This window comes from Balaenoptera borealis (genome assembly GCF_965194805.1).
Source record: "Balaenoptera borealis genome assembly, chromosome: 4".
NCBI classification, from domain to species: Eukaryota; Metazoa; Chordata; class Mammalia; order Artiodactyla; family Balaenopteridae; genus Balaenoptera; species Balaenoptera borealis.
The window spans coordinates 38,241,105-38,267,827 of record NC_138861.1 but is presented as its reverse complement, the minus strand read 5'-3'; the positions used below and the strand labels follow the sequence as shown (position 1 = coordinate 38,267,827).

The 26,723-nt window shown below is 42.7% G+C and overlaps 1 protein-coding gene across 8 annotated transcripts in view; it reads right to left on the bottom strand.

Moving 5' to 3' along the window:
- Nucleotides 1–26,723, bottom strand: part of ARHGAP10 (Rho GTPase activating protein 10) — a 335,488-nt gene that overhangs the window by 247,047 nt on the left and 61,718 nt on the right. For 7 of the 8 annotated variants that reach the window (XR_014243606.1, XR_014243607.1, XM_082388998.1 and 4 more), the window contains exons 2-3: nucleotides 3,818–3,913; nucleotides 3,683–3,744 (exon numbers count right to left, since the gene is read on the bottom strand). Coding sequence is in view for 6 of the 8 variants with exons in the window: in XM_082388998.1 (XP_082245124.1) it covers nucleotides 3,683–3,744; nucleotides 3,818–3,913 (158 nt within the window). In the remaining 2 variants the exon portion in view is untranslated. Of the gene's footprint in view, nucleotides 1–3,682; nucleotides 3,745–3,817; nucleotides 3,914–23,035; nucleotides 23,930–26,723 lie in introns of those variants that run through there. The other variant, XM_082389000.1, reaches the window with a different exon arrangement.

Here is a 26,723-nt window from a genome sequence, read left to right as displayed (position 1 = left end):
GACCCCATCAACCCCCATCACAGCTGAAGATTAAATCAATACGTCAGTTAACAACAGCTCTGAGAACCATGCTTTCTTTATCAGACAGCCTGGAGCTAAGACCACATTCCAGCCAACTCATCTCGAGGAACAAAAAAAGGAAATACAGTCGTCCCTCAGTATCCAGTGGGGACTGTTCCAGGATCCCCATGGACACCAAAATCCAAGGATGCTTAAGTCCCTTATATAAAATGGCATGGTATTTGCGTATAACCTATGCACACCCTCCTATATACTTTAAATCATCTCTAGATGATTTACAATATGTAATACAGGCAGACAGACCTCAGAGATATTGCAGGTTCAATTCCAGATCACGGCAATAATGCGAATGTCGCAGTAAAGCTAGTCACACGTATTTTGTGATTTCCCAGTATATACAAGTTATGTTTTCACTATGCTGTGATTCATTAAGCATGCAATAATAGCATTATGTCTTTAAAAAACAACGTACATACCTTAATTTAAAAAAATACTTTATTGCTAAAAATGCAAACCATCATCTGAGCCTTCAGTGAGTTGTGATTTCTTTGCCATAGTAACGTTAAAGATCACTGATCACAGACCACCATAACAAATATAATAATAATAATGAGAAAGTTTGAACTATAACAAGAACTACCAAAATGTGACAAAGACAAAAAAGTGAGCAAATGCTATTGGAAAAATGGTGCTTGAAGACTTGCTTGACACAGGGTTGCCACAAACCTTCAATATATGAAAAACACAGCATCTGTGAAGCGCAATAAAGCAAAGTGCAATAAAACAAGGTATGGGGGCTTCCCTGGTGGCGCAGTGGTTAAGAATCCGCCTGCCAATGCAGGGGACATAGGTTCGAGCCCTGGTCCGGGAAGATCCCACATGTCGCAGAGCAACTAAGCCCGTGCGCCACAACTACTGAGCCCGCACTCTAGAGCCCGCGAGCCACAACTACTGAAGCCCATGCGCCTAGAGCCCGTGCTCCGCAACAAGAGAAGCCACCACAATGAGAAGCCCGCGCACCGCGACCAAGAGTAGCCCCCTGCTCACCGCAACCAGAGAAAGCCCGCGCGCAGCAACGAAGACCCAACACAGCCAAAAATAAATAAGTCGTGTTTAAAAAACTAAAAACAAAACAAAAAAACAAGGTATGCCTGTACAATGAAAATACTATGTAAATAGTTGTGAACACAATGTAAATGCTAGGTAAAGAGTTGTCAGCACGTGGTAAATTCAAGTTTTGCTTTTTGGAACTTTCTGGAATTTTTTTCAAATTTTTTTTTTTTTTTTAAAGATTTATTGATTGATTGATTGATTGCTATGCTGGGTCTTCACCTCTGTGCTAGGGCTCCCTCCAGCTGCGGCAAGCGGGGGCCACTCTTCATCGCGGTGCGCGGGCCTCTCACTATCGTGGCCTCTCCCGTTGCGGAGCACAGGCTCCAGACGCGCAGGCTCAGCAGTTGTGGCTCACGGGCCCAGTTGCTCCGCGGCATGTGGGATCCTCCCAGACCAGGGTGCGAACCCGTGTCCCCTGCATTAGCAGGCAGACTCTCAACCACTGCGCCACCAGGGAAGCCCTTCAAATATTTTTGATCTGCAGATGCAGAATCCGTGGATACAGAGGGCCAACTATAGAGTATCACTCTGTTTCTGTAGAGCTAAACTCCAGCACCACACTGCCTGAAACTCTCTTCCCCCGGATACCAGGATGCCTTCATAGTTCTCCACTGGAAAGGCCTTCCTTCCCTCGCCACTCGATGTAATGGTGCCCTGGCTCCTTGCTCTTCTCAATTTCTATTTTTTTTTTTTTTGGCCATGCCACATGGCTTGTGGGCTCTTAGCTGCCGGATCAGGAATTGAACTTGGGCCCTCGGCAGTGACAGCCCAGAGTCCAAACCACTGGACCACCACGGAATCCCCTCAATTTCATTTTATAGCACTTATTGCTATTTGACAATGTGTTATATATTTGTTCATTTATCACCTCCCCTTTCCAAAATGTAACCTCCATAAGGGCAGGAGCTTTGCTTTGTTTGCGGCTATGTGCTCAGATTCTAAACAGTAACTGAAACGTAAAAGGAGATCAAATACATATTTGCTGAATGCTCAGGATCCCAGGAAGATACAACTGAATATCAAAGAGGATTGAGAACAGAAAGTTGATACTATTAACATAAACTAAGAACACTTTTACCACCCACACGTCCACACCCACTTCATGCAACAGAAGGGTGACTTCATGGCACTGGTGTTATCCACTCTCACATTTAGACTGCTCTGAACAGCTGAAAAATCTGTGACTACAGGAACACATGAATAATGGTTACGTATGTCAGTTTGTGCCAGAAAAAACCTAGTGGGAGCACAGTACCTTCACGTGCCCGCTTCGGTATTTACAATAGGCACAAATCATCTCAGAATTTAAGGTGCAGTGCGAATTACACTAGAGCTTTTAGAGGCCATAGGTCTCTGTCATGCTTAAGTCAAAAATCAGTGCTTTCCTCCTACTTCTTCTCCTACTCCAATTCTACCAGCTAGAAATCCCCACCAGCCACCAGCCAGATTGCAGCAACATCTAGGAAGCTGGCCATGCTGGCAGGTGGTCCAGGGTGTCTGGCTGTGGCCTGACCGGGCTCTACCCCTCAGCCGCCATGCGATCCTGGGCAAGGTGCTGCACCTCCATTTCTGCATTTGTCAATTAGGGGGCAATCACAGAGTCTATTTCATAAGGCTGATGTGAGAATTAAATGACTTAATCGTAGGTAAACAGCTTAGACCAGTACCAGGCACAGAGTAAAGGTTAATTATCTTAGCTGCCATAGTCAATATTATTACCACCACATCTGAACCCCCTCATACACGTACACTTCAACATAATTCTAGGTAGTACTCATTCTCAAGAACATAGAAAAAATAGATGGGCATTTTTTTTTAAACCTGAAAAAACTGGTGAAAAATAGATAGGGTGTCATAATCCAATGGCGATTCTGCTGTAAATCTTTGTTGAATGAATGAGTATCAGGAGAGAAATACAAAGTTTTAAGAAAGGTGGGTAAATATTATTCAATACCCTCAAAACTCATGTTAAATAAGATCTACTCAATGCACTCAGCTTAGCATCCGGCACATGGAGAGCACTCAACAGAGGGTAGCTATTATTAGCTACTACTGTGATCATGTATCTCAAGGCAAAGTGGGATTTTAAAGACTTCCAGGTTCGAGCTCTCTTCCTCTCCACACAGCCTAGAAATCCACAGAAGACTGAGGCAAGCTCCAACTGTGCCCTGCTGTCCTCTCCATAAGATTTTCTGCTTTCGTCTTCTTAACATATTAAGATTCTGCATGAGACTCGATTTAAATGCAACTGCTCCAGGGATAACAAAAATCTAGAAAGCATTGATATACTTCAACGCAGTATTTTACAGATGAAGACACAGGGCCTTGGTCTAGAGGTCCAGCAACTTATCCAAGATCGTCACCATGGTCGGCACCACTGGGGAACTAGAAATCCAGGCTCCCCAAACCTCATCCGGGGATCTTTCCATTACTGTGCACTATTCATCCACGGACAAATGCACCAAAACTTCTACCAGAACCAGCTTCTAAACCCAGATTTCCCCCCCCACTTAAAGATGGACTCGTTATTTTACACCCCACCACTCACCATAATTTCTCTCTGTTCTTCCAGATTCTTCAAAAAATTAGAAAATTCACGTAACGAAGCATCTGTAAGAAGAAAGGAATGATTATTTCATGGCCAAAGCAAAGGAAAGCCAACCAAAACCCGGTCTTTACGCACCTATGCAGCGTTCATCATCAGTCTCTGCATCGCCGATAAACTCAAATTTGAAGTCTCTGAGTGAATGAGCAAACTTCCGCTGGGCTGCCGAAAGACCTGGGAAGAAAGATGGAGTGATTACTTGGGTCCTTGTTTCAGGTCAAGGCTTAGCAGGAATTGATTCCTCCTCAGATGGCAGAGCTGTAGAGCTCTCCTCCACGTGAGCTGTGAGGAGACACAACCCAACTCCTCGGCCAAGGGGCCCATCATCCCACCTGGGCACTCTCTGGTGGCTTGTCTTCTATGCTAATGCTCTGGGATGGAGCAGGTGCGGGAGAAAATATATATATTGTTCCCGGAAGCACTTTCCCTTTCTCTACTCACTCAGGTCAGAACTTCCCGGGCGCAAAAGTTCTGGCTATGATTAGGAGCACACACACCTGATAGTATCTCCCAGGGCTGGATGAGATCCAGCTGGCTGCCAGGGTCTCAAATATTAAGGGTCTCAAAGCTCAAAGTCAGCGAACCAGATGCCCTTAACTGATGGTCCAACTCCAGCCAGAGAAAGCCAGAGGATTCAAAGAGTGTTCATAGAAAACAGCAGCAGGAAGGGAAACCAAAGGCCACGCGTAAGTGGCAGAAAGAATTCATTCTGCAAAAGACCTACAGGTCCTCATTTTTTTTTTCTTTTTATTGTCAAGTCATAGAAAATAGTGGAAAACCCTACTTCTACAACAGGCTAACAGTTATTTTATGGGCCATGTACCATGCTAGAGAATAGGTGTATTTTTAACTTCACTCAATACTCTTGAGAGATATATAAGATAAAGATTATCTCTATTTTACCATGGAGTGCCAAAGCTCCGAGATGTTAGATAACTGGCACAAAGTCACACAGGTACTACATCAGCAAAGGTCTGGTCTATTCCAGAGCCATTTGTCCAAAACCCATGCCCTCACCAGGGTACAATTCTGCCTCTGGTCTAAAGCACTTTCAAAGAAGCTGCTCCCCGACTCCTGCACCCTGTGTGGATCCTGGCTCACTACAGTGAATACTGACAGATTGTGTTAAAGTAAACCTTCACGTCAAGCAAACTGAAAAGCTGAAAAGAACAAAACACAATCCATAATTGCTGATAACAGTATTCACGCAAAAAAATAAATATGAACAAAAGCGAAGCACACAGTATAAATGCTGAGGGCTGTTTTGAATAAGTTGGTAAGATAGTAGGAGCAGCAATCTTCCCTTTTTTAGTCGTTGTATTATAGCTAACAGACAAGGCATGAAAGCAAAAAATTATTTTTACATTGGAAAATGCTCTTTTTTTTTTTTTTTAACCAACTCTTGACCTCCAATCATTAAGTACAATGGTTCCCCAATGCCCTCCTCGACAAGCCGCTTCCTCTCACTTCTTAAACTTTCTAATCATGCTCACCAGCTCTTTCAGCTGCTGTCGTGGTCTGGTTTCATGTTTTAATTTTTCCTAACAGACTCTATTCTGGAGTAGTTTTAGGTTCACAGCAAAGCTGGGCACAAGGTACAGAGATTTCCCCTAGACTCCCTGCCCGGACACACGCATATCTTCCCCCATTAGCAACATCCTCCACTGTCACAGTTTTTGAAACTTCATTCTTCCAAAGCTAAACCAGAAACCTTTTAGAAGATGATACAGGATTGTCATTTCTTACCCTTGGAGTAGAGAAGAAAAGCAAAACCATAATGTAAAATGTGATGGATTGCAAGCGTGGTCTGAATTCTCCACCCCTCCTTTGTAGGAGCTTCTCTTTTCAATGGGACTCTGCAACTCCTCGGGTAAAAGGTAGCGTCTATTTTCCCACCCCTTGAATCCGGGCTGGTCTTGCGGCCAAAGAACGTGGTGGAAGTGACACTGTGCTAATTCGGAGCCTCTAGCTCTAGAACCTTTGCACAGCCACGCTCCACTCCCTTGGAAGCCTCTGGCGTCCACGTGATCAAGCCCACACTAGCCTGCTGGGTGATGAAAGACATGTCGCCCAGGCCCCCTACCTATTGCCCCATCGGTCAGACATCCCACCCTCAGAAGCAGAGCTTCCCGCCATGCAGGAGGCAGTCCAGATGAGACCATACTGCCCAGTGAGCTGAGTCCAAACTGAAATAAATAAATGGCTGCTGTTTAGGTCACTAGAGGTGGGGGTGATTTGTTACAAAGCAATAAATAGACTAATATAGAAAGATCAAAAAATCTGACTGCATTAAAATTTTAAAGACATAAAAAGAGTGAAGAAAAGCACACACCCCAAGGTACAAATAACAGCTATGAATCACTGAGGTAAGGCAGAAAGGCCAATAAAAAATGAGGCAAAACACCTGAAAAGGCCCTTCACAGAAGGAAGTAAAGGAAATCCAAATGGCCCAAAACCACATGAAACGGTGCTCAAAACTCATTAGTGATTATAAAAGTGAAAAGAAAACCTCAACATACCTCAATACACTCATAAGATTGGCAAAAATTAATTAAGTCTGGCAACCTCAAGAGCTGGCGTATGTCGAGCAACAAAAATTCTCATATACTGCCAGCGAGGGTAAAAACTGGTATAATTCCCTTTTAAATACTTTGGCATTTTCTAGTAAGTTTGATGATATCCTACAACTCCAAATTGACCTTCTAGGTAAATTCCCAAGATAAACTTTTGCACACGTGTACGTACAGACATGTACTTTCTACAGCAGAACTGACCACAGCAATAGCCAAACACTGGAAAAGCAAATACCAATCAACAACCAACAAATGACTAAATTATACTATATTCATACATTATAAAGTAAAAATAACAATAAATGTATGTATCAACTCAGGTTAACCTCACAATTTGGAGAGAAAGAAGCAAGTCATGAAAGAATACACACAGTATGGCTCTTTCATATAAAGTTCAAAGCAAGTTACACTAAACCCTATGTTTGGATTGCACATATAGGTCACAAAACTACAGAACAGCAAGTAAGTCATTATCTCAAAAGTCACACGATGTTTACCACTGGAAGCAAGGAAGGGGGACAGTCAGACAGCTACAAGGGGATTAAGGGTATTTTAGTTCATAACCTAGTGGTGAGTCTACGGATACTTGCTTTATCATTCCTCTTTAAAACATACGCTTGGTTCATATACTTCTGTACTTTCACCATAATTTCACGACTAAACAATAAAAATTTTTTAACCATAAAAAAGTAAAGCCTGGCTATTGGGGTCACTCCCAAGTTAACTATTCTGTTGTAATCCAGGAAACCTACCATTATCCCCTACGATCTGGCCACACTGGCTTGCTCTTGGTTCACATGCCCAACTCATTCCAGAAGGACACTGACAGGCTTCAAAGTGCTGTTGCACCCCTGGAAGTGCTCCTTCCCCGGCCCCCCCTTCACCTGGCTGGCTCCTTCACAGAACCCGCCCCCTCATACCATCATCCCCAAAGAGCATCACCCCTCTGCCCTAAATTCTTCTCGATTCCATGGTGCTTAATCTTCTTCCTAGCACTGATCACCTGAAACTGCCTTATTTAGTCCGTATTTCCTCCAGGTTATCTATTCTGCTGCAGAATATCCAGCCCCTGAGACAGCAGCCGACAGCCTCGTGCTTCCCTGCATCTCTGAAACAAAGACCACACAGGCTTTTTCTTTTTGAATTTATTTCATGCAGCCCTTTCCAAATATTAAGCGTGTGGGCTTATTATCATTTCTAATAACTTTATTCCATTTTGCTAATGTTTGCTCTGCCAGTTCTCAAAAGGGGCATGTAATTGGTTCTGTTTGTGTGTACGTGTATATATGTGTGTATGTGTGTTTATATGTGTATGTCTATATGTACTTATTTATAAATATTAGATATTATATATAAATAATATACAAATGTGTTTATTATATACATATAACTATAAATACTGGTATAAATTCTATTTTTCCCCTCTGGAGCCATTTCCTTTGAGTATTTTATCAAAAATTACCAGATCAGGGACTTCCCTGGTGGTGCAGTGGTTAAGAATCCACCTGCCAATGCAGGGGACACGGGTTCGAGCCCTGGTCCAGGAAGATCCCACATACCGCGGAGACACTAAGCCTGTGTGCCACAACTACTGAGCCTGCGCTCTAGAGCCCACGAGCCACAAATACTGAGACTGCGTGTCACAACTACTGAAGCCCACGTGGCTAGAGCCTGTGCTCCGCAACAAGAGAAGCCACCACAATGAGAAGCCTGCACACCACAACGAAGAGTAGCCCCCGCTCACTGCAACTAGAGAAAGCCTGCACGCAGCAACTAAGACCCAATGCAGCCAAAAATAGATACATAAAAAATAAATTAAATAAATAAATTTATTTTTTAAAAAATTACCAGGTCAAAGGATATCTTAAAGACCATGCTTTCTTATGGTCAGGGCAGGATACTCTCCAGAAAGCTAAAATTTAAATGCATCTGTTTTTCAACACGTATTCCGTAATTCCTAATCTCATTAGTTGAAAATGTTTATAACAGTAGACTGAATTTGGGTTTGTTTGCACAGCTAATATGATATATTTCTCCCTAGGTAAACAGCATGCTTTTCTCTCTTACCTCTGTGCTAGGTACTGTAGTTACATCAGGTCTTTATTTTGGAATATAATCATTTTTTCTCTCTGTTGACTTTTCTGGTGTTATTAGAATTCATTATGCAAAATTTTTACTGTTTAAAAATTGGACCACACCAAACTCCAGTTCCATTTAAAAATCATAAATTTATCACCTGTTCCTTATGTAGTACATTTTAAATTTATTCTCTCATGTAGTTTATACTTTTATAGATATCTTCTGCCTTCCAAACATAACATAAAATCATAAGACAGTTTACTAAATTTAGTACAGTCCATTAAAAAAGCACAAAGATGCTTTGTGCAAAAGATAATGGTTTATCATCACACATGAAACTCAAACAGTCTAAGTTACAAAGGCTGGCAGCACTCCTCTACTAGGGGAAGATGGTGAAGGGCCCATTAGATAGGACTGCCTTTATTCAGTGCCTACTCTATGCTAATGGACTTACAGAAATTATTTCATTTATTCCTTATAACCAGTCTGCAGGGTAGGTGTTGATGTTACCTTATTTTACAAATGGGTTAAGTAGATTCAGCAATAGATTAGTGACTTGATCAAGGTCACAGACCTCTTTAGACTGCTGGTATTATGTCCTGGAGGCAAAGGATCAACTCCTTGGTTTCTCAAACTTCTACCAACGTCCTTTGCATCACATCATTCTGACTTTCAGGAGATTTAACATTATTCCCAGGGCCCATGCACAGATCTCAACTATTATCTTAATGGCTCGAATGCAGAACTCTAAATGAAAAATTCACGTATATGTGCCTCCATGCCCCCAATCCTCTCCTGCATGCTAATTCCTGAACACTGTAAATTAACATGCTCTCCTGAAACACCTTCAAGGCTGGCATATATATATATATTTTTTTAATATCTTTATGGGAGTATAATTGCTTTACAACGTTGTGTTAGTTTCTGCTGTACAACAAAGTGAATCAGCTATAAGTATACATATATCCCCCTATCCCCTCCCTCGTGCGTCTCCCTCCCACCCTCCCTATCCCACCTCTCTAAGTGGTCACAAAGCACCGAGCTGATCTCCCTGTGGTATGCGACTGCTTCCCACTAGCCATCCATTTTACATTTGGTAGTGTGTATATGTCAATGCTAGTCTCTCACTTCGTCCAAGCTTCCCTTTCCCCCGCTGTGTCCTCAAGTCCATTCTCTACGTCTACGTCTTTATTCCTGCCCTGCCACTAGGTTTATCAGTACCATTTTTTTAGATTCCATATATGTGCATTAAGCATACAGTATTTGTTTTTCTCTTTCTGACTTACTTCACTGTATGACAGATCCTAGGTTCATCCACCTCATTACAAAGAACTCAATTTCGTTCCTTTTTATGGCTGAGTAATATTCCATTGTATGTATGTGCCACATCTTCTTTATCCATTCATCTGTCGATGGACACTTAGGTTGCTTCCATGTCCTGGCTATTGTAAATAGTGCTGCAGTGAACATTGTGGTACATGACTCTCTTTGAATTACGGTTTTCTCAGGGTATATGCCCAGTAGTGGGATTGCTGGGTCCTATGGTAGTTCTATTTTTAGTTTTTTTAAGGAACCTCCATACTGTTCTCCATAGTGGCTGTATCAATTTACACTCCCACCAACAGTGCAGGAGGGTTCCCTTTTCTCCACACAAGGCTGGCATATATTGATGGATAATGCCAAGCCTGCGTGTGCACAAAATGCCACAGCTAACTTAAAAGAATTGAAGTGATCTGCACACTTTCAAATAAACTTGCCACTTCAGAGTCTCCCAGAGTAAGACTTTTAAGTCTTCGATCTGCAGACCAATGGGAGAGAAAAACACAGGCACTGAAACTCTTCCCAGGGTTAGGAGCAGCTTGAGAGGTGAGCAGTTGTATTTGAGACCTGCTGAGTTTGAGAAGCAGCACACCACGTGGAGAGATCCAACCACAGTTTAAATCCAGGTTCGGAGAACCTCCGGACACTGGCCGGAGTTGCCCCTGGTCACCCTTCATGGTTTGACAAATGAGAAAATTCTTTCTTACAGCACAGCCACCTATGAACAGTCTTCAGTGAGGATCATGAACTTTTAGACGCATACAGGCACTAAGAAGGGTGGGAAACCTCTCTAATCGGGTTGGTCTACTTCACTGCTAAACAGCCTTCTGGGTACATGAGAGCCCCTGAAGTTACAAGCCCGGCCCTGCGAATAAGGCTGTAACTCTCTCCTGCGGCTTTCGGCCCCATCAAAGCACTAAGTGGTATACCTGAGGAAACGTGGCACGCTCTCTAATTCTGGGCTCGAAAAGAAAAATGAAACAGCAAATAAATGTACCTTTCTCACTCACTAAATGCGAAGCTCAGGATTCTTCACCAACCATATTGCATTCTAAACTCTTTTTCCAAATAGGCAAAATTGCACTTAGAAGCTCACATTCCTCGGCATGGTGAGACCCAAATCACTAGATTATCAAATATGCAAAGGCTCTGCCAGGGGAAGCTCTGCTCCCCATCGTGCCCATCAAAACAAGTCCCCAAATTCTTCTGTGTTTTATTTAGAGAAGAACAGGGTACAGACTCTTAAGAACTTAATATCTTTCACGTCAGATTCATACCAAGGAAATAATGCTGATGTTAATCCAAGGAACTTGGAAGTGAAACAAAATTCCTCCAGCACTGTGGACTGGCTTCTCATTTTCCTTCATGGTTTCCAGATTTACAGAACTGGCAGCAGCGCTATGTACAAGAGTAGCACTCCGGCCTCTCTGTACCAGTCAAAAAAGCAAGAAAATAACTCACTTGATAGATTTTTAAAGTGGTGCGAACGTCTCCCAAGCCCCAAATGCATTACTGGGCTAGTGGAGGCCTGAAGCCCACATCACAAGCTGTTCTAGGAGCAGCTCAAGGGCCAGCACGGTCTCTGTGACTGCTAGGTCAAGGCCCTCCTGGCCCTAACTCTCCGATTCCAGCCCAACCGGAGTGGCTGGGTAGTGAGTTCTTCTTAATCAGAGAATAAACACCATCTAAAGTCACTAGATTGACCTGAATTGACAAATGTACGGGGTAAAGGAACACAAGCTGAGTCCCCAAAGATGCAGATGCCTCAAAACAAATGCATAAACCTGGACTCAAGACCCAGTATGATACGTGACAGACAACCAGATAACTGCTGATCGAAGTGACCAACTCATCATGAAGAACATGTAAGAAGGGAGTGCCCTGGGCACGGCAGAGACTCCACGGGCAGGTCCACACTGGACACCACCACTCAACCTTCACCCCCGCCTTATTCCAGACGTCAGCCGCACTGCACACACTCAGCAAACACAGACAGTCTTCCTGGCCGAGGGTCTGCGTACAGAGAGAGGACCTGCCACAGCAGGCTGCCAGATGAGAAGTGCAGGCTGGCGATCACCCAGCCTCCTGGTGTTCAAACTGTCTTTGGCTACCCATCCCTTTGTTCAGAGAAAAATCTTACTTACAGTGAGAACAGAAAAAACAGCTAACATGTCTGTATTAGTTTCCTATTGCTGCTGTAAGGAACTACCACAAACTGAGTGACCTAAAACAATACAAATTTATTTATTTTATATTTCTGGAGGTCAGAAGTCCAAAATGGGTCTCTCGGGGCTGTATTCCTTCTGGGGGATCTAGGGGAGAATCCATTTCCTTGCCTCTTCCAGCTCCTGGAGGATGCCCACATTCCTCGGCTCTCGGCGCCCCGCCACCACTCACATCACTCCGACCTCTGCTTCTGTCATCACATCTCCTTCTCTTACTCTTTTAAGGATCACCATGATTACAATAGGTCCACCATGATAACCCAGGATAATCTCACCGCCTCAAGATCTTTAATTGCACCTGCTAAGTCTCTTTTGCCACCTAAAATAACATTCACAGGTTCCAGGGAATTAGGAAGGAACATCTTTTGGAGGGTCATTATGCTGCTTACCATACCTGATAATGTCAGGTACTCTCCTAACCACTTTACATTTATTGACTCATTTGAGTATCACCGCAACTCTACGAGGCAGGTTCTGTCATTATGCCCATTTTACAGAGGAGAAAACTGAGATACACAGGTCAAGCAACTTGTCCAAGATCTCACAACTAGTAAGTAGTGGAACGAAAAGATAATCAAAGATGCTCAGGTGGAGGTAGGATGAAGAACCCTGCCCCATTGGTCCCCATCTCCCACTGAGTGCTCCCCAATGAGACCACACCCTGCAGGACCCAATCTGAAAATCACTGACAGTCTCACCCTCACTGAACAGTCGGGAAATCAAAGTGCAACTTTGGACAACTAGCTCAATTTCACACACCTAGTTCAAGGAGAGCACTAACTAGAATCCAGGTTTTAGCATAGAACCCAGTATTAGTACAACTTGGTGAGGCACAGAATGATAGTAACAGGTGTACGTGTTAGTGAGGTATACATGGCCCACCAGTTGGACAGCATGACCCAGAGAGAGGCTGCAAAGGACATGCACGTGTGTGTGTGTACACACATGTTGTGCGGTAAGGGGAAGTGCTTAAGTATGAACAAGAATATCCAGGACAACACACTCTCAACCTCCACCTTCTCTAATCACACGAGAAAACAAGAAGAGCTGACAAACAATGTAATGACAAGACTGCATGTTGAAAACTAGGATGGCTGACATGTCCGGAGAAACACCTAAACCTGAGCAACAAAAACTGGTAGTCCTGAAAGCTTTTGCACAACCAAGGAAACCATGGACAAAACAAAAAGACAACCTACTGAATGGGAGAAAATATCTGCAAACGAAGCAACTGACAAAGGATTAATCTCCAAAATATACAAGCAGCTCATGCAGCTCAACATCAAAAAAACCAACAACCCAATTAAAAAATGGGCATAAGAACTGAACAGACATTCTTCCAAACAAGACATACAGATGGCCAGACACGTGAAAAGATGCTCAACATCATTAATCATCAGAGAAATGCAAATTAAAACCACAATGAGATATCACCTCACACCTGTCAGAATGGCTATCATCAAAAAGACCACAAATAACAAATGTTGGCAAGGATGTGGGGAAAAGGGAACCCTCCTGCACTGTCGGTGGGAATGTAAACTGGTGCATCCACTGTGGAAAACAATACGGAGGTTTCTCAAAAAGCTAAAAATAGAACTACCATATGACCCAGAAATTCCACTCCTGGATAATGTATCTGAAAAAAATGAAAACACTAATTCAAAAAGATACCTGCACCTCAGTGTGAACAGCAGCACTATTTACAATTGCCAGAATAGGGAAGCAACCTAAGTGTCCATCAGCAGATGAATGGATAAAGAAGATGTGATATAAATACACAATGGAATACTACTCAGCCATAAAAAAAGAATGAAATTTTTGCCATTTGCAACAACATGGATGGACTTGGGAGTATATTATTATGCTAAGTGAAATAAGTCTGAGAGAGAAAGACAAATACTGTATGATACCACTTACATGTGGAATCTAAAAAAATACAACAAAATATAACACAAAAGAAGCAGACTCACATATATAGAGATCAAATTAATGGGTACCAGTGGGGAGAGGGAAGGAGGAGGGGCAAGATAGAGATAAGGGATTAGGAGGTACAAACTATTAGATATAAAATAAGCTATAAATAAATAAACAAGCAAACAACTAAATAAGCTACAAGGATTTATTATACAGAACAGGGAATATAGCCAATATTTTATAATAACTATAGATGGAGTATAACCTTTAAAAATTGTGAATCACTATGTTGTACACCTATAACTTATATAATATTATAAATCAACTATATCAATAAAAATTAATTAATTAATTTTAAAATGGTGGTCCTAGAGACTTACTTTTCTGATCATCCCTTTCATTAGAATTTTAACTTGAATCTCTCAAACCCTCTGGTTACTACTGGTCCTACTACTCCCTGCTGTAATCCACTCATCACCCTCACATATCTAAACTATCTGCCCGGCCTCACAAGGCATTTGGATTTCAAGTCCTGGCCTAAATTAAAGGACTTTAGCAGGGACCGTAATCTTAGAGACCATCTAGTCTCTGATCCTACTTCACAGATGAGAAATCAAAGACACTGTGGCTTATAAAAAGGAGAAAAGCTCTACAACCTTACAGACCTGGGTACAAATACTGGCTCTGCCATATTCCAGGTGCGTGGCTTTGGGCAAGAAGCCTAGTATGTGTCAGATTTCCCATTGCCACTGAAGATAACCAGGATGTCACATTTAACTAAGATGTGACCTCTCACCGTCCCTTCTCACGCAAAGTGCTGGACCCAGAGCCCCTACTTCCTACACGGGCAGGTTTTATAGCACATGACCCTACATAAACTTCATTAGGGCTAAATGAATAGGGACAGAACAGGCCCCACAGGCCAGCGAGAGACAAGACACGTGGAATATGTATATACAGAAGGCAAGAGATGAGCAAATGCCATGAGATGTTAAACAACGGGTGGGTCCAAGAAAGGGTATATGGATGGTCACGATTCTATCCATGCAATTTTTATGGTAAATTCTGAAAAATAAAGTAGCACAAAAGAACAAAATCATCACAATTTTATTTATTAAAATGAAAGACACAAGCACACACGCACACACACACACACCTGAATCAATAAACCATTGCGTTCTCCTCCTTCATCCCATCCACCTTCATCTCATTCCTATACTTACAGGGACCCAAGTGGCCAGAATTCCAGTGTCCCCTCCTCAGTATTCTCCTCCTTATTCTATACAGCCACACCCACTTGTGTTGTTTATTTATCCTTACTTGCCAGGCAGTGTTCTAGGCACAGGGGATACAGCAACAAACAAATCACACAAACGGATGAGAGAGGGCAACAGATCAGGTTGGGGTGGGGGCAGCAATCTGAGATAAGACAGATAATAAAACATAAATAAATTACACAGCGTGCTGGGAGCTGTTAAGTGCCAGGGAGGAAAATGAAGAAAGGCTAGGGGGATGGGAATGCGTGGGGAGGTTGTGCAGGTCTGAGTAGACCTCACAGAAAAGCTGGCATTTGTGGAAAAGCTGAAGGACGCAAGGAGCCAGCCACACAGGGAACTGCGGAGAAGCCTTTCCGGACACAGGGGACCATCTGGAGGCAGGAGAAGGCCAGGATGGTACGGCTGACCCTGAGCGCGGGCGGGACAGCAAGACTGAGAGGAAACAAGGTCAGGGATGACGGGGGCCAGTTCAGGAAGGACTCGAGCTTTTATTATGAGCACGATGGGGGGCTTCTGGAGAGCTGGGAGCAGAGGAGGGACGTGATCTGACCTTCGGCAGCATCGCTCTGGCTGCTGTGCTGAGAGCAGGCTAAGGATGGACCAGAGCGGCGGCAGGAAGACAAGTGAGAAGGTTCCTGCCCTGATCCAGGTGAGAGATGACGGCACTTCTTTCAAGAATTTCTGGAAACCATGCCAACAACTAAAGAGACTCAGGGGGTCTCAACCTAATGATTTGAGGGGTCTACACACAAAAACTTCCCCAAGGATGGCAATCACCTTTGAAGCTTCATGGCTTTGGTACCAAGAAAGTCTGGTTTACAGGCGCAGTGGTAATTAGTAGTGTTCTTGTATGGGTTCAACTGTGTCCCTCCAAAACTCCTGTGTTGGAGTCCTAACCCACAGTATCTCAGAATGTGACCTTGTCTGGAGATAGGGTCTTTACAGAGGTAATCAAATTAAAGTGAGGTCATTAGGGTGGGCGCTAATCCAATGACTGGTGTCCTTGAAAAAAGGGGAAATTTGGGCACAGAAACATGCATACAGGGAAGACAAGGTGAAGAGACACAGGGAGGAGATGTCCATCTACAATCAAGGAGCAAGGCCTGGGACAGATCCTACCCTCCCAGCCCTCAGAACGAACCAATTCTACCAACACCTTGATCTTGGACTTCTAACCTCCAGAACTATGAGACAATACATCTCTGTTGCTTCAGCCACCCAGTGTGTGGTAGTTTGTTATGTCAACCCTAGGAAACAAATACACAATTTTTTTTTTTAAGGAAAATAGGGTAACTTTGAGGTTCAAGGCAATATACAGTAGAAGAACACTACTTGCAAGTATTGTTCTTCCGGATCAGGTATTTAAGCTCAATGACAAACATAATATTATTCAAACGTTTTGGTACTGAATATAGTAACTTGGCAAACAAAGTGCTGTCCAAAATGTCTGAAGAAAGGGGAGACAGAAAAAAAAATAAAACCACATACAGGGGATAATGTCAAGAAAACCACCTTGTTAACCACAGCATATGCTTAAGGCCCAAAGTAAATATTAGCAGGGATTTAGATGTCAGGTGTTCATCTGGTTTATTGAATATAAGCTTTCCCACCCTTTGGCCACTGTATCACCATTTCATGGCACAGACTAGATCCTTGGTTGCCAACCAAAGCCAAGAGTTACTGTATAACTCTCCCATTTCTCTCAAACACTTCAATATTAATTTCCTTTAAAATTTTAAATCAAATAAGACTCACCCTTAGGAGGGGCTAAAACCTCCCTGTTTAACTCCCTGAGTTAAACCAGGATCACAAGAACTGCCAAAAGTCCACGACCCCCGTCGGAGAGAGACCCCCGTCACATCCTGCACGTGGGGTCCAGACGACAAACTTCATAGGAGTTCAGTGGAAGACAAACTCAAAAAAACATTAAACTCACCAGAAAAACACAGCACAGAATGGGGGTTGAACAGGGTTCCAAAAAGTGAGTTAAATTTTTATCACTGTAAACCACAGGGGAGACACCGAGGCATCAGGAACAAAATGAGGAGAATCCTTGAGATGGGAAAAAGGACTGCAAGTACTCGGGGACCTATGTAAGTTAGGGCCTTTGAATGCAGGGAATACTCAAGTCATGAGAATACAATTGCAAAGAGCCAGGAAAAAAAAAAAATAGTGAACAACTTGTCCTGAGAACGTGCACTACAGCTTGCCCTGGGATCCCCTCTCTGCCGCTAATACAACGTGGCTTCTCTCTGAGTGTTTACTTTTTCTCTCACTTCTAATTGTGTGGTTTCTTCTAGTTCGTATCAGTCCTTGTTGTCGGAACTGCTGCTTCCTCAGAGGGTCTGCAGCCTTGCCATAGCCTGGAGGGACCTTTCTTTGTCCTCACATCAGCTGAGATGCACTCTTTCAATGTCAGCTCCCACTGTTTGTCCCATCTACGTTCCCAAAGTAAAATTCTCAAGAGACTCAAAATGGCCTCGCTCATTTCTTTCCCACAGAAGGATGCGACAGAAGTAGCTGTCTAGTGTCCCTCCCTAGTCACATCAGCCAGTTCAGGGAGAGGAGAGGGGACGTCCCACAGCCCTCAGAGAGCCTTCTCCTCAGAGAGGCTGTGAGCAGAGCCATTCTCCCTGAGAAGAGCTGTGAAGTAGTTACAGACACCATGTGTCACAGAGTGCAAGGCCAGCAAGTACAAAACACATCCTTTAGGAACCCTCCTACACTGCTGGGGAGAATGTAAAGTAGTGCAGTCATGATGGAGAACACTATGGAGGTTCCTTAAAAAAACTTAAAATGAGGGAATTCCCTGGCAGTCCAGTGGTTAGGACTCCACACTCCCACTGCCGAGGGCCTGGGTTCGATCCCTGGTCAGGGAACTAGAATCCCACAAGCCACGCGGCGCAGCCAAAAACAAAAACAAAAAACTAAAACTAGAGTTGCAATATGATCCAGCAATCCCACTCCTGGGCATATATTCAGAGAAAACTCTAATTTGGAAAGATACATGCACCCCTATGTTCACAGCAGCACTATTTACAATAGCCAAGACATGGAAGCAACCTATATGTCCATCGACGAATGGATAAAGAAGATGTGCTGTATATATACAATGGAATATTACTCAGCCATAAAAAAGAATGAAATAATGCCATTTATAGCAACATAGGACAGACCTACCAATTATCATACTAAGTGAAATAAGTCAGACAGAGAAAGACAAATATCATATGATATCACTTACATAAATCTGTAAAAAAATGATGCAAAGAACTTACTTACGAAACAGAAACAGACTCACATACTTCGAAAACAAACTTATGGTTACCAAAGGGGAAAGGGGGTGGAGGAGAGATTAATTAGCAGTTTGGGATTAGCAGACACAGACTGCTATATATACAACAGATAAACAACAAGGTCTTACTGCATAGCACAGGGAACGATATTCAATATCTTGTAATAAACCATAATGGAAAAGAATAGGAAAAAGAGTATGTATAACTGAATCACTTTGCTGTACACCAGAAACTAACACATCGTAAATCGACTATACATCAATTTTTAAAAAATAATTTTTTTTTAAGAAAACACATCTTTAAATGTCAAAATTGCTTCTGAAGATTTTTCTATGTTAACATACAAAATTCCACAAAAAAGTCCCTAAAGGCAGAAACCAGTCCACTGAAAAAGACTGCAGCAGGCAGGGCCTGAGTTCATGAGATGGGCCATTTTAATGTAAGGAACTATGTTCAACATAAAGAAATGTTAACACTCATCACTGAGTAGAAAATCGTTTCCAGTCCAGGGCTCTCCCATGGTTGAGGCATGTGCAACAGCCACGGAATATTTATGCAGCACCTCCGATGTGCTGCTCACTGCTCCAAGGAAGTACTTGGCATGCATGAGTTCCTTCAATCCTCATCACACCCCGGGAGGCACGCATTTCTCACTGCCTATTACGGTCAAGCACAAGAAGACATAAAGGGATCCAGAGTGTTAAATCGTGGAGCCAGGATTTGAAGCCTGGAGCCAGCTTTAGGTCTAAACCATCACAATCTGCTGCCTCACCGCAGGGAATGCAAACTACAGAGGCCACCACAACTGGGCCACAAGACCCCTTCCTCGCGATGCCCTTACAAAATACACGCAAATAATCAAACTGTCTTTCTTGATGGTGTTGAAATGTTAAAGGAGAGGTCAGGAATTTTCCGCCAGGGTTTTGTGGGCAGCCCCTGGGAAAGAAAGGAAAGCCTCCTGAAGGAGCTACACGGAGGAACCCAGAGCCAACAGGAAGGAGGACACAAAGCCAACGTGGCAAAGCTGTCAGGTTGGGCAGTGAGGTCTGTCTCTTGGCTTCATGCTTCCTCAAGGGCAAGGTCAACATATACACCAATATCCCAGACAGCAGAACCCACACAATCCAGGCCTCTCGGGGCATATCCTGACACAAGCTGGGACCTCCCGCAAACTGGCCCTGTTCACAGAGGGAGGCGGCGCTGTGTGAAGAAACAAGACACATGGTCAACTCATGAACTCACTGAAAGCATGAGAAAGGTATGCACGTGCCCACAGAACAGTTTGGAACGTAAGCCCCCTGCCAAAATAGTAACCGATGATTTTCACTATTTTCAGAATAGTCTTCATTTAGCATAACTTACTTTTATGATCAGAAAAAAATCAGTTAAAGCCAAAACAAAACCAAAGAGTGGACAACAGCTGATCACCAGGATGGGCAGGGATGTGAGACAATGTGCCTGTAATGGTTAATTTTACCTGTGAACTTCACTGGGTCATGGGACACCTAGATATCGCATTAAGACTCATTTCTAGGTATAGCTGTGAAGTGCTTCCAGAAGAGATGACATTCCAATTGGCAGCCTGAGCAAAGCAGATGGCTTTCCCCAGTGTGCGTGAATAAACACACATCCACAAATAAACACACACACACACAAAAGTCAATGTCACCAGTAGTGAAAAGAAATCTTAAATAATACCTTTTATGCCTGATGGCCAACACTATTTTCAGTCATGACATTCCATCTTTGCAAGTATATGGGTAAATGAGCCCTTTCATATATTGGTAGGGAGGAAAGAAATGAAGAACCTGAACCCCATCACTGCCACTCCTCTCTTATTCCCCCCAAAAACGGGAGAATGCAAATAATCTGGCATAGCAAACTGACAAATTTCTTGTGCGTCCATAAAAGAGATAACATATGTGCAGCATTTCCAGAGAAAACAGACAGCTAGTGTAAGTACTGTTTGTTTTTTTAATATTTTATCTATTTATTTATTTTTGGCTGGGTTGGGTCTTTGGTGCTGCACGCAGGCTATCTCTAGTTGGGGAGAGGGGGAGCTACTCTTCGTTGTGGTGCGAGGGATTCTCATTGCAGTGGCTTCTCTTGTCGCGGAGCACGGGCTCTAGGCTTGCAGGCTTCAGTAGTTGTGGCTCACGGGCTCAGTAGTTGTGGCTTGCGGGCTCTAGAGCGCAGGCTCAGTAGTTGTGGTGCACAGGCTCAGTTGCTCCGCGGCATGTGGGATCTTCCCGAACCAGGGCTCGAACCCGTGTCCCCTTCATTGGCAGGCGAATTCTTAACCACCGCATCACCAGAGAAGTCCCTAGTATAAGTACTGTTAACAGCAGAAATCCCAACCACTGAACATTTGACACAGTTTACAAAGTAATAAGGTTAGTTGTCCTTTGGAAAAGCCTTATCACAAAGCTCCTTGGTGAAAGGATAGCACAGTGATTGGGAGTATGGGTTCTGGTGTCAGACAGACTGGGGCTCATACACTAGTGTCAACGGTGACCAGTCGGGTGACCCTGGGCAAGTAACCACTCCAAGCTTCAGTTTCTTCAGGGAACACTTGGGAATAATACTGGATTTCCTACAACAAACTGTAGCAAAGGAAATTAATGAATCAAAGATTACTAAATTATCCTGTCTGGGTGACAGAGAACAGCGGAACCACCAAAAAGAAAAAGGGAAGTTAAGAGAGGAAGAGTTAATTTTTTTAAAATTGAAGTATAGTTGATTTACTATGTTGTATTAGTTTCTGGTGCACAGCAAAGTGATTCAGTTATGCATATATATACATGTATATATATGTATTCTTTTTCATATTCTTTTCCATTATGGTTTATTACAAGATATTGAATATAGTTTCCTGTGCTATGTAGTGGGACCTTGTTATTTATCTATTTTATATATAGCAGCTTGTATCTGCTAATCCCAAACTCCTAATTTATCCCTCACCCACCCCCTTTCCCCTTTGGTAACTATAAGTTTGTTTTCTATGTCTGTGAGTCTATCTCTGTTTTGTAAATAAGTCCATTTGTATCATTTTTTCAGATTCCACATATAAGCAATATCATACGGTATTTGTCTTTCTCTGTCTGACTTACTTCATTTAGTATGATAATCTCTAGGCCCATCCATGTTGCTGCAAATGGTATGATTTCATTTTTTATGGCTGAGTAATATTACATTGTATATATGTACTACATCTTTATCCATTCATCTGCTGATGGACACTTGGTTTGCTTCCATGTCTTGGCTATTGTAAATAGTGCTGATATGAACATTGGGGCGCATATATCTTTCTGAATTAGAGTATTCTCTGGATATATGCCCAGGAGTGGGAGGTTTTAAGAAATAATATTTCCTGCATGAGTAAGAAAATTTTGGGGCACTGTGTTTCATTTGGACCACATTTTAAAGGGACATTGGCAAAACCGAACATCTAAAAAAAATGTTATCAGGATGACGACTCCAAAAACCCCATTGATTAAGACAGGATGTTAGGAAGGTAGAATCGTAACTTCTGTTTCTGAATTGTGGGGAACGTTAATCAGAACAATCCTTAGATTCACCCTGCATGGTCTAAAAAGCCAATACAGGAAGAAGTTAAAGGGAGCAGGTTTGGTTTAGGGTAAAGCAGGACTTGCCAGCTATAATACAGTGGGCTGCCTCTTGCAGGCAATTATGAGACATCATCACTGCTTGTATCGTGGAGACACTGTTGAGAGTGGGAGGTCAGAACAGTGGTCCAAAAGGGTCCTGTCTGATGTTAACATTCTCTGATTCTAAGCCAATCAACAGTTGGTAAATTATTAGCACTCACACTACAATCTTACCTGTAGCATCATAGCTCAACTACATGCATCATGGATTAGAGAAGGCAGATTTGAAAACCTAACCATTATACTGTATGGCTTTTTTATGATCACAGTATACAGGATTTTTCATGAAACTTTACTTCAAATTCTAAACAACTGATTTTCGCATATGGATTACCTATGCAAGTGTTTTTTTTTTTTAATATAAATTTATTTATTTATTTTTGGCTGTGTTGGGTCTTTGCTGCAGCGTGCAGGCTTTCTCTAGTTGTGGTGAGCAGGAGCTACTCTTCGTTGCGGTGCACAGGCTTCTCATTGTGGTGGCTTCTCTCGTTGTGGAGCACGGGCTCTAGGCGCGCGGGCTTCAGTAGTTGTGGCATGAGGGCTCCAGAGCACAGGCTCAGTAGTTGTGGCGCACGGACTTAGTTGCTCCGCGGCATGTGGGATCTTCCTGGACCAGGGCTGAAACCTGTGTTCCCTGCATTGGCAGGCGGATTCTTAACCACTGCACCACCAGGGAAGCCCCTATGCAAGTGTTTTATCATGAATGATGGGAAAAGTTCTTCAAAGCCCAATATGTTTAATTCCTTTCTTCAGTAGGGAGCAGAGATTTTATCTTTTCAGCAAGACTCCATGAGTAGGGAAGAGGAAGAAAACACGAAAGCAGGACGAGAAGAACAAGTACATAAAGGGACAGAGAGACAGTGCCACCCATTCCACGGGCCCCTATGGTCATCATTACCCAAATGACATTAAACAGAGCCAGTATTTAGTCCTATTCTTCGTACCTCATTCTTGTGGTGCCTCATGGAAAGTCTTAGGGGAAGAAGTAAATGCTTCCCCTCTAAGATCTCCAGAGTTTGGGCATCAGTTCAGCTCTGACCCTATTTTCTGTAATACCCTGGAGACTTCAAAAAAAAAAAAAAAGAAAGAAAAAAGAAAAAGAAAAAAATTTACAAACAACCGAAGAGTTAGCATCTGGATTTCTCCATTTCTCCAACTCTGCCATACAGGAAAAAGCTTCCTGGGAAAACACTAGGAGAAGTATCTAATGTCTACGGAAGACACAGAGATTATCTGTTAAAAAGCCACAGAGAATGCTAAGCTATGATAGTAATTTGTTTAGGCAGTGCCACCAATCTTTGTTACATTCTTTACTCTCTTTGAAGTAGACTATGAATGGTGACGATTACCAGCAATAGACAGAACTTTCTTTTGCAAGAGGAACATTTTATAAGGTCATTCAGATGTTTTTATAGTAAAAACAGAAGAATATTATCTTAGACTTTATCAAAAATGATTAGTATTAAAATGGGTACAAATATACAGCAAGCCTGTCATTCAATCTCAGTCAATATAAGACTGGATTCTTTTCTTCTTGCATTCTGATAGGTTTTTCACTTGGGGAATAAATTCTTTGGTGTGTTAATGTTCTAACCACACTACAGCACTACAAGGTTCTCTTCTCCTCCAGATAACTCTCTGACCTAATTTGCTACAATGAAACACAGACTGGATTCCTCACCAAGAACCTAGGTCAAGGCTGGATTCTGCAATGAACTAGCAATAGGACCCCTGAGCCAGTCAAGTAACCTGACTGGGTCTCAAATTTCCTAACCTAGTAAAGTAAGACAGCTCAATGACATGATTTGGCCAACACAGAAAAATCAATGCTAAACTTTCCTGACATTTTTAATTGCTTTTAAAGATCTGACATTTAGAGATGAATGATTAGGGACAAAATAGCATAGACGTATTACCCCTGCTCCTCCCCGCTAACTACCAAAAATGCTGGAAATAACAAAAGAGAACTCTAAACGGTGGTAAGAAGCAAGCAAACCAGCTTGTGACTCCAGGACTCAAGGAATCGCACAGCAAAGCGTATCTTGCATTTCCCCCCTCCCCACCAACCAAAGAAGGCAGCCACCCAGGCCCACCATGTCCCAACCCCCACCCTTACAACAGCAGGCAGCACGTGGAGGCTCACCCCTACCCCAGACGGAAGGAGTCCCTCCGGCAACATCAGGCAAGCCCTACACCATACAAAAGGGGGTCTATCTGAAGCCCCACCACCAATAAGCAACTAGGAGAGCCAGGACACAGGCACTAAGACAGGAGGCCACACACAAGGAACCCAGCCATACGTGGCCCAGCCCAGGAAGCCTCTTTGAGCCTGAGACTCCCCACTTCCCCTGCCCAGAAACCTCAGAGAAGCCATGGGGCACCAGTAGAGACATCTCACTTCAACAAGTGACCAGATCAAGAAAAGGTCTCTGCCCGCACAGGCAGGGGAGATCCACTGCACTCAGGGACGCTCCTATTCCCCAGAGGCCTGAGTCTACCTTCTTCCACCAAGAGATGCCCAGTGGCCCCACCCAGGGAAACCCCTTCCACCCCCGCAACCAGTACCAGCAGGGAGCAATGGGAGCTCCAGCGACACCTGGTCAACCAAGCAGATTAAAATAACACTGCAAAGGCTCTGAAAATTAACCTGTCATTGAAACCACAGCCTACAAATGTACTAAAACTAAACAGGGTGACTGCCTGCTGAAATACAAGATTTAAATGAGACCCAGAATATCCTCATATGTCCAGGCAAAATGGATACAATGGAAAATCACCCATCAGACCAAGAACCAGGAAAACCGTAACTTGAATGACAAAAGCCAATCAACTGATGCCAACCCGGAGAAAAATGAGATGTTGGAAGTACCTGATAAGGACTTTAAAGCATAAAAGTCATAAAAGTGCTTCAACTATCCATTATAAATTCTGTTAAAACAAAGTAAAAAAAAGAAATTCTCAGCAAATAAATAGGAGATATAAAAAAGAACCAAATATTATATAACTGGGAAATAGAGTAACAGAAGTAAAAATTCGCAGGATGGGCTCAATAGTAGAGTGGACTTGCACTGTTTGTGGGAATGTAAATTGATACAGCCACTATGGAGAACAGTATGGAGGTTCCTTAAAAAACTAAAAATAGAACTACCATACGACCCAGCAACCCCACTACTGGGCATATACCCTGAGAAAACCATAATTCAAAAAGACACATGCACCCCAATGTTCATTGCAGCACTATTTACAATAGCCAGGACATGGAAGCAACCTAAGTGTCCATCATCGGATGAATGGATAAAGAAGATGTGGCAAATATATACAATGGAATATCACTCAGCCATAAAAAGAAACGAAATTGAGATATTTGTAGTGAGGTGGATGGACCTAGAGTCTGTCATACAGAGTGAAGTAAGTCAGAAAGAGAAAAACAAATACCGTATGCTAACACATATATATGGAATCTAAGAGAAAAAAAAAAAAAGGTCATGAAGAACCTAGGGGTAAGACGGGAATAAAGACACAGACCTACTAGAGAATGGACTTGAGGATATGGGGAGGGGGAAGGGTAAGCTGTGACAAAGTGAGAGAGTGGCATGGACATATATACACTACCAAACGTAAAATAGATAGCTAGTGGGAAGCAACCGCATAGCACAGGGAGATCAGCTCGGGGCTTTGTGACCACCTAGAGGAGCGGGACAGGGAGGGTGGGAGGGAGGGAGACGCAAGAGGGAAAAGATATGGGAACATATGTATATGTATAACTGATTCACTTTGTTATAAAGCAGAAACTAACGCACCATTGTAAAGCAATTATACTCCAATAAAGATGTTAAAAAAAAATAGTAGAGTGGAGATGAAAGAGAACAGAATCCATGGACTTGAGGAAAAAAACAAATAGAATTCACTTAATCTGAACAACAGAGAGAAAACAGGCTGAAAAAAATGAACACAGCCTCAGGAACCTGTGAAACAACAAAAGATCCAACATCTGTATCATCAGAGTCCCAGAAGGAGAGGAGAAATGGGGTGAGGCTGGAAGAGTATTCCGAGAAATGATGACTGAAAACTTCCCAAATTTAGTAAAAGTCACAAACATACAGATTTAAGAAGCTGAGCAAACTCCTGAATCAGGATAAACCCAAAAAAATCCATGCCAAGGCTGGGGTCAATGGTAAAGTATCATAACATCCTAACTAAACTTCTGAAAACTAAAGACAAAAAGTCTTGAATGCAGCCAGATAGAAATGACACAGTATCAGGAGAGGAACACCAATTCAAATGACACACTATCAGGAGGGGAACACCAATTCAAATGACAGTGAATTTCCCCTCTGAAACCATGGAGATTAAAGGAAGTAGCACATTTTTTAAGTGCTGAAACAGAAGAACTGTCAACTGAAAATTTTATATCCAGCAAAAGTATCCTTCAGGGATGAATGGCAAATAGACATTCTCAAAGGGAACTAAAAGAATGTGTCACTAATAGACCTACTTTTAAAGAACAAATGAATATTAAATAAGGAATTCTATTTTTCAACAGAGACGATTCAAAATTATCTATGAGAAGACCTCTAACTTCAGAGTTTATTATCTAACTAGGGAGAGATGACCCATACACAACAAAAGTAC